Source organism: Loxodonta africana, chromosome 2, assembly GCF_030014295.1.
Source record: "Loxodonta africana isolate mLoxAfr1 chromosome 2, mLoxAfr1.hap2, whole genome shotgun sequence".
Classification (NCBI taxonomy): Eukaryota; Metazoa; Chordata; class Mammalia; order Proboscidea; family Elephantidae; genus Loxodonta; species Loxodonta africana.
Window position 1 is genome coordinate 143,210,293 of NC_087343.1, and position 14,521 is coordinate 143,224,813.

General features: G+C 37.6%; 1 protein-coding gene across 1 annotated transcript in view; it reads right to left on the bottom strand.

Moving 5' to 3' along the window:
* LVRN (laeverin) overlaps positions 1-14,521 on the bottom strand; it is a 105,051-nt gene that overhangs the window by 42,665 nt on the left and 47,865 nt on the right. The window contains exons 7-13 of the mRNA XM_010590525.3: positions 7,373-7,516; positions 6,582-6,647; positions 6,429-6,494; positions 5,844-6,016; positions 4,217-4,293; positions 3,730-3,869; positions 269-324 (exon numbers count right to left, since the gene is read on the bottom strand). Coding sequence (XP_010588827.3) covers positions 269-324; positions 3,730-3,869; positions 4,217-4,293; positions 5,844-6,016; positions 6,429-6,494; positions 6,582-6,647; positions 7,373-7,516 — 722 coding nt within the window. The remainder of the gene's footprint in view (positions 1-268; positions 325-3,729; positions 3,870-4,216; positions 4,294-5,843; positions 6,017-6,428; positions 6,495-6,581; positions 6,648-7,372; positions 7,517-14,521) is intronic.

Sequence of the window (14,521 nt, forward strand, 5' to 3'; positions counted from 1 at the left end):
ATTAAAATACAGATCAGATCTCATTAAAATTATATCCATAGTCATCACCCTTGGGTAACAAAAACCACTTTAAAATCTCAGTCGATAGTCTATTTATTTCCAGCAACTCTTTATGTTATAAAATTCAGCTACTACCACAGAATTTGGTCCTCATCTTAATAAGTTAGGACCTATATATAATAAAGAAACAATTTCATAGTGATTAAGCTATTGTTTCTATAATGTCCTCAAGGTACTCTAAAACTATCAGAGAAGAAAATATACTCACTTAGACAAGGAAAAGGCATCATCAATCAACTGCAGTCTGTGAATAACAGGAATAGCCTGCAGAATTCAATCCAAATAAGTTGAGGAAAAGATAAGAACATTTTTTAATAAAAATATAATTTTCAAAATAATAACATTTAAAGATCTTTGCTCCTTCCAAAACACTTATCTGTGAATTATCTCAACTGCAGAGAAAATGGTAACTACCAAGAATGGTCTCCAAAATTTATTATACATCTGTTTTTAATAAATAATTCCCCAGGACATCAATTTATAAGGCTTAAATATGGCAGAGTTTTGCTAAAGTATTCCCCAAAACATACCATATTAAAAAATAAGACAAGAAATCAAGTTAAAAAGACTTCTTCAAATCAGAAAGATTACGTTAAATTGTAACACAATATCTGAACTATTGTCAGGGGAATTTTGGGCACAGTACGCCTTATAAAAAAAAAAAATTGTTGCTGTAGAGTTGACTCCAACTCATGGCAACCCTATGTGTTACAGAGTAGATCTGCTCCATAGGGTTTTCTTGGCTGTAATCTTTACAGAAACAGATTGCTAGGCCTTTCTTCGATGACATCACTGGGTGAGTTCAAACATCCAACCCTTACATTAGGAGCCACCTGCAAACTGTTTATGCCACTTGGGACTAAGTAGGCCTTACCTGTTGATGTTGAGTTGGTTCTGACTCATAATGACCCTACAGTAGAGTAGAACTGGCCCATAGAGTTTCCAAGGCTGTAATCTTTATAGAAGCAGACTGCCACATTTTTCTGTCACGGAGGGGCTGATGGGTTCAAACCACCAACCTTTGGGTTAGTAGCCAAGCTTTTAAACACTGCGCTACCAGAGCTCCTTTTAGCAGGCCTTAACTAAATATTATTTAGCACTATTTTGGTAACACTGAAGTAATTTTCTAGTGGTCTCTGTCTTCATAAGATTTTACCAATTTGGCACAATACCACCAACACGGTCCTTTATAGCCACAGAAAGGCAGGGATCAATTGCCAACCTAACTCTTCAGGCTTCTGTTTGAGCTCCTTGGCATTGCCAGACCATAGGACTCTTTAATTTTAGGTTCAGTCCCCTAAGGACACCCAAAGCCTTCCACAGCATTGTTTCAACATGTTCCAGCACTTCCATATTTTGATCCTAGGAAATTTATCTTCACTATACTCTTTACAGCATCTGAACGAGCCAAGCTTAATTCTTCCCTTGATAATAATCTCTTTCTTTTTTGTGGCAATAATACATTTTTTAAGAATAAGATTAATAATAGAAATTCTATTTTACTTGCTCACCAACTACGTTGTAGACATAATTGACCTCAGTTTTTCAATACGTAAACCTGTAATTGTTTCAAGAAATCAATTTAATGGTATGAATGACCTAGAGTTACCATGGCTTAGACTTCCCTTAATAATTAATAAGAATTTAGCCACTCTGAGAAAGATTTGAAAAAAAAAATTAATATAAATGTTTTTGTAGCTTTATTTGAAATCCCAATAACAATTTTAAAAAATTACTGAACATGTTCTGAATGCCTGAAATGTGTCAGTCCTCAGTTAAACATTATTTAAGCTTCAAAATAACCCTTTAAGTTTGGTCTATTATGTTATACAGATAAGGAAACTGAGGCACGACTGGTCATATAAGAGGCCCAAAGTCATACGGCTGACAAACAATGAACAAAAATATGAACTCAAGTCCATCTAACCCAGAGCCCACGCCTCTACACAAGTATAACTTACTGCCTCCTCTGCTAGAAAGGCTGCTAGGTGTCTCAGAGAATTTTAGAATAGGGAGACACCAATATATCATTTACTTCAACACTCCAGTTTTACAAATGGAGTCTGAGCAAACTGCCCAAGGTTACAGAGCAAGTAGCATCAGAGCCAACTCCACAGACTCCCCAGTCAGCATCCATCTCCTCCAATGGAGACTTGGTTTAATTCAACTGATTAAAATCAGATTGATTGTAGCCAGCCAAAGTTTTAATGTTTATATGATCATTTATAGTAATTTTATAATTTAAAGCGTATTATGGGTTGAATAGTATCCCCCCAAAATGCATGTCAACTTGGCTAGGCCATGATTCCCAGTATTGCGTGATTGTCCACCATTTTGTCATCTGATGTGGTTTTCCCATGTGTTGTAAATTCTACCTATCTCATGCTAATCCGGCAGGATTAGAGGCAGTTATGTTAATGAGGCAGAACTCAATTTACAAGATTAGGCTGTATCTTGAGTCAACCTCTTTTGAGATATAAAAGAGAGAAGTGAGCAGAGAGACAGACGGACCTCATGCCACCAAGAAAGAACAACTAGAAGGGGAGCATGTCCTTTGGACCCTGGGTCCCTGTGCTGAGAGGCTCCTAGACCAGGGGAAGATTGATGACAAGGACCTTCCCCCAGAGCCAACAGAGAGAGAACGCCTTCCCCTGGAGCTGGTTCCCTGAATTCAAACTTCTAGCCTCCTAGACTGCAAGAGAATACATTTTTCTTTGTTAAAGCCATCCAGTTGTGGTGTTTCTGTTGTGGCTGCACTAGATAACTAAGACAAAGTGATATTACATTTTATGAATTTTCTCTTGTGAGAGATAGTGGGAATATGCTTTCAGGAATAATATTCATACTGTCTAGCATATATGCCAAGGAACTCTGGTGGTTAAGTGCTTAGCTGCTAACAAAAATATTGATGGTTCCAACCTACCAGCTGCTCTGAGGGAGAAAGATGCGGCAGTCTGCTTCTGTAAATATTACAGCCTTGGAAACCCTATGGGGCAGTTCTACTCTGTCCTATAGGGTCATTATGAGTCAAAATTGACTCAGTGGCAACAGATTTGGTTTAGCATGTATGGACTTCCTATTATGAGCTAACGGAGCCCTGGTGATGCAATGGTTACAACACTTGGCTGCTAATAGAAAGGTCAGCAGTTAGAACCCACCAGCCACTCCATGGGAGAAAGATGTGGCAGTCTACTTCCATAAAGATTTACAGCCTTGGAAAACCAATGGGGCAGTTCTACTTTGCCCTTCCAGGTTGCTTAAAAATATTAACTATATTTTTTTACCTACATAAACTCTAATCTTCATGACATATAAAATATGATGTTATTCCCATCCTAAAGTGACAAAATGGAAGAAGAGCATTTAAGTAACTTGCCTAAGACTACAAAGGTAATGATTCATAGGAAAATTTATTCTGATTCCTACTTGGAAAGGTAAAGTTTTTGTAGAAAAGCAAAATTAATGTTAAAAAAAACAACTCATTCAACTAAAATCTCCCCTTTCTAAGAGTAAGAAAAATATCTCTCTCCAGTTTGCCAGGAGTGAAGGGTGGGAATAGGGTGAAGGCTTTTCCCACAAGACAGGTTTATGAAAGCTCAGCCTCTAAGAGGCTAGAGAGCACATTGTTTAATGATATTTAATAAAAGTTATTAAAATAAAAAACCTTACCTTAGGATCTTTTTCAAGCTGTTGATTTAATTTCTTCCAACCTAATTCATCATAATTAACTCTATAATATCCAGTCATATTCAAATTTAAAATCACCCAATCATGGTCAGAATCTGAAACTTGCATTTCAGGAAATACTTCTGCAAAGGAAGATGTGAATAGTTTGGAGTGGTACTTTTTTTAAAGATTTTAATACATGTTTATACTCTATAGTCTTAATTCTAAACTCACCAAAACAAAGACAAAAAAGATAAAGGAATTCTAAAATATGTACCAATCTTACCATATAATAATATTTTTTCATATATAAATATTTGGAACTTTTCTTCAAAGCTATATGTTCAACAAGAATGAGATAATATTTTAGTTTTAAAGTAGATAGCCTTTCAAAAGCTAGACATTTCAACATTTTGTTCTCTGCCTTTATATATTTCATTTTCTGCCTTTATGTATATATGCAAAAATGTTTTTAAAATTTGTTACTTACTGCTGCTTTTATCTAGCCAGACTACAGATTGTGTAGTTCCATTTTTTATCCAAAGGATAGGGACAATCCATGTGTCACTTATTGGAAGAAAATAAAAATTCAGTTAATTTTTACACATAAGAATATAAATTCCAAACCAACATTAAATGAGACGACAGAACTGGAGTTCTTTGGTCCTTCCCTCTAGATATGCAGGACTTTGTTCTTAGGATTATTTGCTGTGATTTTTACAAGCCAGTTTTGCTTTAGCTATTTCTTTACTCTTCTCTCCTGTGTCTTAGGGATTTACTTCTTATAACAGCTACTAACACTGTATTGATTTTGAAACGTTCAAGGGCCATTTATATTAAATTATAACCCCCTGGCCTTGCCCAAAGGTAGTTCAAACACTGCAGACAGACCCAAATCCCTTTGTGCCAAGAGAAGTGAAGAGTAAGTTAAGAAGAAAAAGCTTGACAAACATTTCAAAATGCTTTTTGGCCTCAAAATTTTTCCTCATCTGAAAAGTGTTGAACAGAAGTCAGCCAGGGCACTCATATATATTGAATATCTACATTCTTCCACAGTGGTAGATGTGATCTGGGTAAAGTAGCAGACGGCAGCGAATGCAAGTTAGTCATCTGAACAGACACGCTACTTTGGGGTTGGGTAATATTTCCAATCTTGCTCAAATGCTTACGAGCTTGGCCTCTCAAAGACTTGGAACTGTAGCTCTGTGTTTATCTACATAGCTAAGATGCACACCTCTTCTCAAAAATCACAGAATATTAAATGAGAAGGGACTTTTGGGTCTTCTGTTCTCCTGCCTCTGGAATTTTAAAGGAAGAGTAGGTCTACTGGAAAATGTTGGTGATAGTACTTGAAAATTACTCATTTGTATGATACTTCCTATAAGGAGATGTGAGGATCAAAACTCATAAAATAGTTGAAAATTATCTAACAAGTCAAGAGAGGGAAAGTGACCGATGCTAGGCTGCTTTATACTCATTCCATTTCATTTTTACAACAACCCCCTGGACTACGTGTTATTACATTCACTTTATAGATAAAGCAACTGAAACACAGAGAGTTTAAAAAAAACTTAAGGTGCAAATTTTGGTGAAATCAATATTTAAGCTCAATACTGAATCTAAAGACCATAATTCTAATATTGTAAGTATGGCTACAAATACACACACACACACACACACACACACTTATTCCTCATAGACATAGTTACCATTCAGTTTCATTTTTAGAGAAGACAAGACTACCTTGCAAACGGACCCTTTCTTCTTTTAATTAATATGTGGCCACCTGTGGCTCTGTTATTGCCTCTTATGCAGAATCTCAAGTAATTCATTTTTTCTGTTTGAAAGACAAGGAGGAATATATAACACCCCTCTCATCACTGGTGTGGCCCTAAATTCCAGGGAAGGGCACTGCCTTGAATTCCTAAACGCAGGTCTCTGGCCTTGCTCAGCATATCAGGGCTCTGCCCCACAGGTAGCACCCCGGTAACAACCTTGAGTGGAGCCCTGGGTCACCCTCTCAAGTCACTTTGCAGAAGAGTGTGTACCCTTAAACTCCATTTCATAAGAGCTGAACCCCCAGGAAGGTAAAGACAAAGAGCAGTAAATCAACCTACTTGTGGGTAAGAAGTGTCTGATTTTTAACCTTTCCAAGATAAAATGGCTCCTGTTTCATAACACCAGTGGATACATTTAAGGTAATAACTGGAAAGCCACTCTTATGTGTCCAACTGTCCATTATACTTTTTACTGTTGCAGGCAAAAGAATTTTACTCTGGTCATCTATGGCCTGTTTTAAAAAAGTCATCAGAAAAGCAGATAAATTTATCATCAAAGCCTCTCAAAGTAGCAATCTCCTAAAAGAAACTAGGAGCTATTCTACTCCTCATTTCTATAGTAATCCCCAGTGGATTATATTCTGGCCAAATTCAAAACTTTGTTTACCTCTATAGGAATGGTTCCTTAGTCCATTCATTCAATCAATACATATTTATGGATCTAATATGTGCCAAGCTCTGTTCTGAGTACTGGGGATACAGTGGTGACAATAAAAGACACAACCCTCGACATAAGGGAGTTTTACAAACCAGGCAAACTCATTTTTCCACGGCACTGTTGTGTGAGAGCAGGCCTCCAGATCTTGTTGTACTGAATCATACAAGATCATTCAGCAAATACAGGTCGGAAAGTCAGACAATTACCATTTGAAAATGCCTCCAGAGATCATCTTGCTCAGCATTTGAGTAAGAAAATGTCTCCAAATATGACTAAAAATAGAAAAAGTTAAAATAAATAACATGCCAAAGCAATTTATGTTTCCTGTCATCCAGGTAACAACAATCAAGTAAACTCACCTTGAGTGCACCAATAAATAAATTCTCATTCAGGAAGCTGGAAAGCATCCGTGCCATGGACGCTCCCTAGGACATAAGAACCTGTCCATTATTTGAACAAAAGTCAATAGCCATATACTAACACATTCCATTTGTACAAGCAATATTCTGGGCTGTGCTCCTCCTGATTGCATTCTACTCTAATGTTTGGTTTATTCCAAAATATGCTAATAAAATAGTACACTGTCACTAATCAATGGGTAAAGGGTGAGTAAATGTTCTACATAAAAAGAGTTCAGGGTACGCAAAAAAATTTTTTAATTGAGATACTTGCATGGCAAAAATAAATCTCCACCAAACAAAAGGATTTACCTTAAAAGTAGCAAATTCTCGACGTTTATTTATAATGGTAGATAGCACTGAGTTCTTAATACCTATTTATTAGAATTGATTTAACCACATTTGCTGAAATCTATTTACTGAACACAATAACTGTTATTTGTATCAAAAGTGTTACAGTAGCATATTTATCTATGACTCTAAATAACCCATTTAAGGAACCCTGGTGGCACAATGGCTAAGTATTTAGCTGCTAACCCAAAGGCTGGCACTTGGAACCCATCAGCCACTCCTCAGGAGAAAAGATGTGATCTGCTCCAGTAAAGATTACAGCCTAGGAAACCCAATGGGGCAGCTCTACTCTTTCTTACAGGGTTGCTATGAGTTGGAAGGGCACACAAAAATGACATAACCCATTTTATGCAACTTTCTAGAAAAGTATAGAACAAAAGGAAATATTTAACTGTTTTTACCTTGTTGTAAGTAAATAAGTCAAAAAGTTCATTTATTTCACTCGTTTCTGTGAAATTCTCCACCTTCATGGATACAGCTCTAGACACTAGGGCATGATCTTCTCTGAGGATACCATGTAAAATGTTAGAAAAAAAGACTTCATTCTGTAATGGAAAAGATTGAGTTACATTAACTTCTGTGGTATTACAGAAACATAAAATCCAATGTTCTTAAAATTCTTTTGAAAATGATATTAAAGGAGGAAGAAACAAGCATTGAGAAATGCTCTGTGAATTACGCAAATAAGACAAATTTCCTTAAATAATGAAACTCAGGATAGTTTCCTTCTCATTTTGTATCTTTTTTTTTTTTTCCCAAAAAAAAAAAAAATTTCAATGAAGGGCATCGGAATTGGTAAGGAAGAAGTAAAAGTATCTCTATTTGCAGATGATATGATCTTATACACAGAAAACCCTAAAGAATCCTCAAGAAAACTACTGAAACTAATAGAAGAGTTCAGCAGAGTATCAGGATACAAGATAAACACACAAAAATCAGTTGGATTCCTCTACACCAACAAAGAGAACATCAAAGAGGAAATCACCAAATCAGTACCATTTACCCACAAGAACATAAAAATACTTAGGAATAAATCTAACTGGAGACATAAAAGACCTATACAAAGAAAACTACAGGGCACTACTGCAAGAAATCAAAAGAGATCTACATAAGTGGAAACATACACCTTGTTCATAGATAGGAAGACTTAACATTGTAAAAATGTCTGTTCTACCCAAAGCCATCTATAGGTGCAATGCAATTCTGATCCAAATTCCAATGACATTTTTTAATGAGATGTAGAAACAAATCACCAACTTCATATGGAAGGGAAAGAGGCCCTAGATAAGTAAAGCATTACTGAAAAAGAAGAACAAAGCAGGAGGCCTCACACTACCTGATTTTAGAACCTATTATACTGCCACGGTAGTCAAAACAGCCTGGTACTGGTACAACAACACATACATAGACCAATGGAACAGAATTGAGAATCTAGACATAAATCCATCCACATATGAGCAGCTGATATTTGACAAGGGCCCAAAGTCAGTTAAATGGGTAAAAGACAGTCTCTTTACCAAATGATGCTGGCATAACTGGATATCCATCTGCAAAAAAATGAAACAAGACCCATACTTCATACCATGCACAAAAACTAACTCAAAATGGATCAAAGACCTAAATATAAAGTCTAAGATGATAAAGATCATGGAAGAAAAAAATAGGGACAATGCTAGGAGCAGTAATACATAGCATAAACAGTATACAAAACATTACTAACAATGCACAAACACCAGAAAAGAAACTAGATAACTGGGAACTCCTAAAAATCAAACATTTATGCTTATCCAAAGACTTCATCAAAAGAGTAAAAAGATTACCTACGGACTGGGAAAAAGTTTTTGGCTATGACAAATCCTATTAGGATCTGATCTCTAAAATCTACATGATACTACAAAAAGACAAATAACCCAATTAAAAAATGGGTAAAGGATATGAACAAGCACTTCATCAAAGAGAACATTCAGGTAGCTAACAGATACAGGAGGATATGCTCACGATCATTAGCCATTACAGAAATGCAAATCAAAAGTACAATAAGATACCATCTCATCCCAACGAGGCTGGCATTAATCCAAAAAACACAAAATAATAAATGTTGGAGAGCTTGTGGAGAGACTGGAGCACTTACACACTGCTGGTAGGAATGTAAAATGGTACGACCACTTTGGAAATCGATTTGGAGCTTCCTTAAAAACCTAGAAATAGAACTACCGTACGATTAGCAATTCCACTTCTTGGAATATATCCTAGAGAAATAAGAGCCTCTACGCGAAGAGATATGTGCACACCCATGTTCATTACAGCACTGTTTACAATAGCAAAAAGATGGAAGCAACCAAGGTGCCCATTAACGGATGAATGGATAAATAAATTATGGTATATTCACATAATGGGATACTACGCAATGATTAAGAACAATGATGAATCTGTGAAACATCTCATAAGGTGGAGGAATCTGGAAGGCATTATTCTGAGTGAAATTAGTCAGTTGCAAAAAGACAAATAGTGCATGAGACTACTATTACAAGAACTCAAGAAATAGTTTAAATACAGAAGAAAAAATTCTTTGATGGTTACAACGGTGGGGAGGGAGGGAGGGAGGAGGTATTCACTAATTAGATAGTAGACAAGAACTAATTTAGGTGAAGGGAAAGACAACACACAATACAGGAGAGGTCAGCACAACTGGACTGAACCAAAAGCAAAGAAGCTTCCTGAATACAGCCGAACGCTTCAAAAGCCAGAGTAGCAGGGATGGGGGTCTGAGAAGCCTGGTTTTAGGGGACATCTAGGTCAACTGGCATAACAAAATGTATTAAGAAAACATTCTGCATCCCAGTTTGTGAGTGGCATCTGGGGTCTGAAACACCTAGCAAGTGGCCATCTAAGATGCATCAATTGGTCTCAACCTACCTGGAACAAAGGAGAATGAAGAACATTAAAGACACAAGGGAGATATGAGTCCAAGAGACAGAAAGGGCCACATATACCAGAGACTACATCAGCCTGAGACCAGAAGAACTAGATGGGTGACTGGCTACAACCGATGACTGCCCTGACAGGGAACACAACAGAGAATCCCTGCTGCAGCAGAACAGTGGGATGCAGACCTCGAATTCTCATAAAAAGACCGGACTAAATGATCTGGCTGAGACTAGAAGGACCCTGGAGGTCATGGTCCCTGACCCTTCTGTTAGCCCAAGACTGGAACCATTCCCAAAGCCAACTCTTCAGACAGGGATTAGATTGGACTATAAGACAGAGAATGATACTGGAAAGGAGTGAGCTTCTTTGCTCAAGTAGACACATGAGACTATGTGGGCAGCTCCTGTCTGGAGGACGGATGAGGAGGCAGAAGGGGACAGAAACAGACTGAATTGACATAGGGAATACAGGGTTGAGAGGAGGAGTGTCCTGCCTCATTAAGGGGAGAGCAACTAGGAGTACATAGCAAGGTGTGTATAAGTTTGTGTATGAGAGACTGACTTGATTCGTAAACTTTCACTTAAAGCACAATAAAAATTTTTAAAAATATAGAGATTCTTTAAAAAATAAATAAAATTTTCTAGTCAGTATAAAAGTTAATGTGGTTTTAAGGAAAACTACCTACATTTCCCCTAAGGAGGTCTCTGGCCACCAGATAGGGCCTCCCAGGGAATAATATCTCTAAAAAGTATCTCTAGGTAGATTTAATCTTCTATAATGTTACTGGTGATTTTATTAGTAGCCCCTTAAGGTTGACTGGTCTCTCGTAGACATTTGCTAACCAAATGCGTGCCAGATTTACAAATTCACAAGGATGCTGGTGTAGTAATTTACAATAGGAAATAAATCCATAGACCAGATACTACAGTTTATGACTCATGCATTATGGGAAGGCAATTTAACATAAACTAATGAGAAGTGCAAGGAGCCCTGGTGGCACAAAGGTTAAGCACTTGGCTGTTAACTGAAAGGTTGGTGGTTTGAACCTACCCATTGGCTCCGTGGGAGAAAGTCCTGGTTTTCTGCTCCCATAAAGATTACAGCCTAGGAAACCCTATGGGACAGTTTTGCTCTGTCACCCAGGGTTGCTATGAGTAGAAATTGACTCAATGGCAAATAACAACAATAACAAGAAGTACAGACTGCTCTAAAAGACTAGTTATCTCTCAGACAAATTTTCTTTTCCTGAAGGAAAGCTTCAAGGAAAACCAGCTTATTGCCAAAGAGGTGCTTGGGATGAAGGAGCCAAGGCAAAGGGCACTGGGGAAACTGGTAGGACAACTTGCTCACAACCTGGAGAGCTCGATGAGCCCCGGGGGATCTATGTGAAGCCTCACACCTGAGGGCCCATCTCTGGGGCCCCCAAGTTTAGTCTCTCACCCCTGGACAGTGTCAGATAAACTGTCATATTCTGCCCCACTTCCATCTGCCAATGTCCCAATCAACCCTCTCCTACTAGCACATTATATTTAGAGTTATTAATACCATCAATTAGACTACCATCAAACTCCACTCTTCCAGAAAGAAGAAGTTTTTCATTGAAAGCACTGCATCTCAAGCTTTAACATGAAAAAGGATTACCCGGGGATTTTGTCAAAATCATATGCGAATTCAGTTGGCCTGGACTGGGGCCTGGATTTCTATAAACTACCAGACTTTTTACCGGACACGCTAATGTTGCTAGTTCAAGGATCCTACTCTGAGTTGCAAGGATTTAGAGGAAACAGCTGCAAAAACTAATCCTATCCATGATGCGTAGGTTTTATTAGTTTACCACTCAGATTTCTTGAGAGTGTCTCACTGTTGTCCCCAAGTGTCATATAAGTACAATGTAGAAAATAAAGTAAAACACACCCACAATTCCACACCCTAATATAACAACATTAAAATATCAGTGTAGTTCCTTCCAGTATTTTTTCCTGTGTATCTATTTATTTTCATAGTTGTAAAATCTTTTTGCCCTGTTTACTTACTACTGTATAACCAAAAAAAAAAACATTGCTGTCAAGTGGATGCTGACTCATAGTGACCCTATAGGACACAGTAGAACTGTTCCATAGAGTTTCCAAGGCTGACATCTTTACAGAAGCAGACTGCCACATCTTTCTCCCTCGGAGCCGCTGGTGGGTTCAAATTGCTGACTTTTCAGTTCACAGCTGAGCACTTAATCACTGCGCCACCAAGGCTCCTTTACTTATTACATACCGTTTTAAAATATTGTTACCTCATCTTCATAACTATCCTTTATAGTGGTTGCTGCATTATAAATGTAAAGGAAGTATAAACTGGGACATCAACAAAAACTTAACAGCGATTATTTCCGGGTGGTCAGATCACAGATAATTTTCTTCTTTTCAAAGTATAGCAGATACAACTTTTACAAAAGCAAAACATAAAAAATAAATAAATAAATACACAGCTGCGCAATACTCCATCGGGTCAATGGGCCACGATTAACTTAATCATTTTCCTATTATTAGTTGGACATTTAAGTTGCTTTCAGTCCTTTGCTGTCATAACAATGTTGTAATAAACATTTTTATACCTAGAGCCTTCTCCATATTTTGTGGGGGGCATTTTTCCTCAAAATGGATTGTCTGCTTTTCTTCCTCCTGCCTAGTGTAAGGTTTTATATAACTTTCTTGGTATCTGCTTAATCAAACAAGCTAACTGTGGTTAATGGGGAAAACACTTCTTTCTCAATACCTTGGAAGTATTTCTACTTTGGGCCATCCATAAAGTGATGCTTGTCCCCAGCCTGTTCCAGCCTGGTAGGAAGGAAACCCTACAGAAAAAGTGATGTCATCTTTTTTTTTTTAAACATGTCTAACCACTGCCCATAGTGATTCGATAAAGTGAGTCTGTACATGTATCATTTATTTTTTTACTGCAAACTGTGATATTTCAAAGAATAAGACCTGTATCTATTAAAATCTATTATTATCCCTAGAAATTAACACTCTTTATTGTAATAAATTCATATAGAATATCACAGTGTATAGAATGTTCCTAGGTGTGTAAATGGTATATGCTCAATTGCTAACCTAAAGGTTGGCAGTTTGTACCCACCCAGTGGTACCACAGAATAAAAGTCCTGGTGATCTGCTTCAGTTAAGATTACAGCCAAGAAAACTCTGTGGAGTAGTTCTACCCTGTAACACATGAGATCAGCAGGAGTCGGAATCAACTAGACAGCAACTAACATCATGGTGATTAAAAGTACAAGCTTTGACCTTCCTTTGACACCAAAATCCTCCACAGAATCGAATCCCTCATCACCTCGCTTCCTTACCGCCTATATTTCCTCGCCACCAGTTCACTCATCCACCCACCAATTTCTGGATTCTGCCACAGAGCTATGGTGAAACTGCCCTAGCATGGGATATTAATGACTTTCCAATTTTCAAAGCCAATGATTAGTCAGCTTGTAGGATTGACAGATAATACATAGGAACTCCCAATTACATATGTTGGATATGTTTATACTAAAAGGGTTATTTGTTATTTACCTGAGATTCAAATGTACCAGGGTGTCCTATATTTTTATATACAAAATCAGACAACCCTAGCAATTTGATCTCAATGGCAACTCCTCCTTTCTTAAAATCTTCTGTGGTCTCAGCACACACTGTGTTTCCCTTCCTACCTCTGTGGCCACTCTCTTTTTTTTTTTTTTTTCCAATCTCCCTGAGGCTTCTTCTGTTTTTATCTGGGCCATACATGTTAGTGTTCCCAGGGTTATGTTTTCAGCACTCTTCTCACTCTGTGTGAACTAATCCACTTGTTATGGATTGAATTGCATTTCCTCAAAATATGTGTTGAATTCCTGGCCCTGTACCTGTGGATGTGATCCTGTTTGGAAATACGGGTTTTCTTTTGTTGTATCAGTGAGGTCATACCAGTGTACAGTGGATACTAAACCTAATCACTTCTGAGGTATAAAACAACGAAAATAGACACAGACAAGGGGAGGGAGGCAGACATTTACAGCCAAGGGATACCAAGGAACCAAATAATGCCCAGGGTGACCAACAAGGAAGAAATCAACATGGCCAAACTGTGATTTGGACTTCTAACCTCCAGAACTGTGAGAGAATAAATTTCTGTTCTATAAAGCCAAAAAAACCCACAGGCTTTGAAGTTGAGCTGCCTGAGTTTGAATCCTATCTCAGCCTCTTAGGACTTGTGTGACTCATAAAAGTCAATCAAATTTATCTCTCTGAAAGTCTGTTTTGCCATGTGAAAAAATGGGGAAAACAACACTGTTTTCTTTGGGTTATTGTGAGGACGAAATTAATTTACATAAAGTTCTTAGCACCTGTCATGGATTGAATTATGTCCCCCAAAAAACCTGTGTATCAGCTTGGTCAGACCATGATCCCAGTATTCTGTGGTTGTCCTCCATTTTGTGATTGTAATTTTATGTTAAAAAGAATTAGGGTGGGATTGTATACCACCCTTACCCACCTCACATCCCTGATCCAGTGTAAAGAGAGTTTCCCTGGGGTGTGGCCTGCACCACCTTTTATCTCTCAAGAAATAAAAGGAAAGGGAAGAAAGCA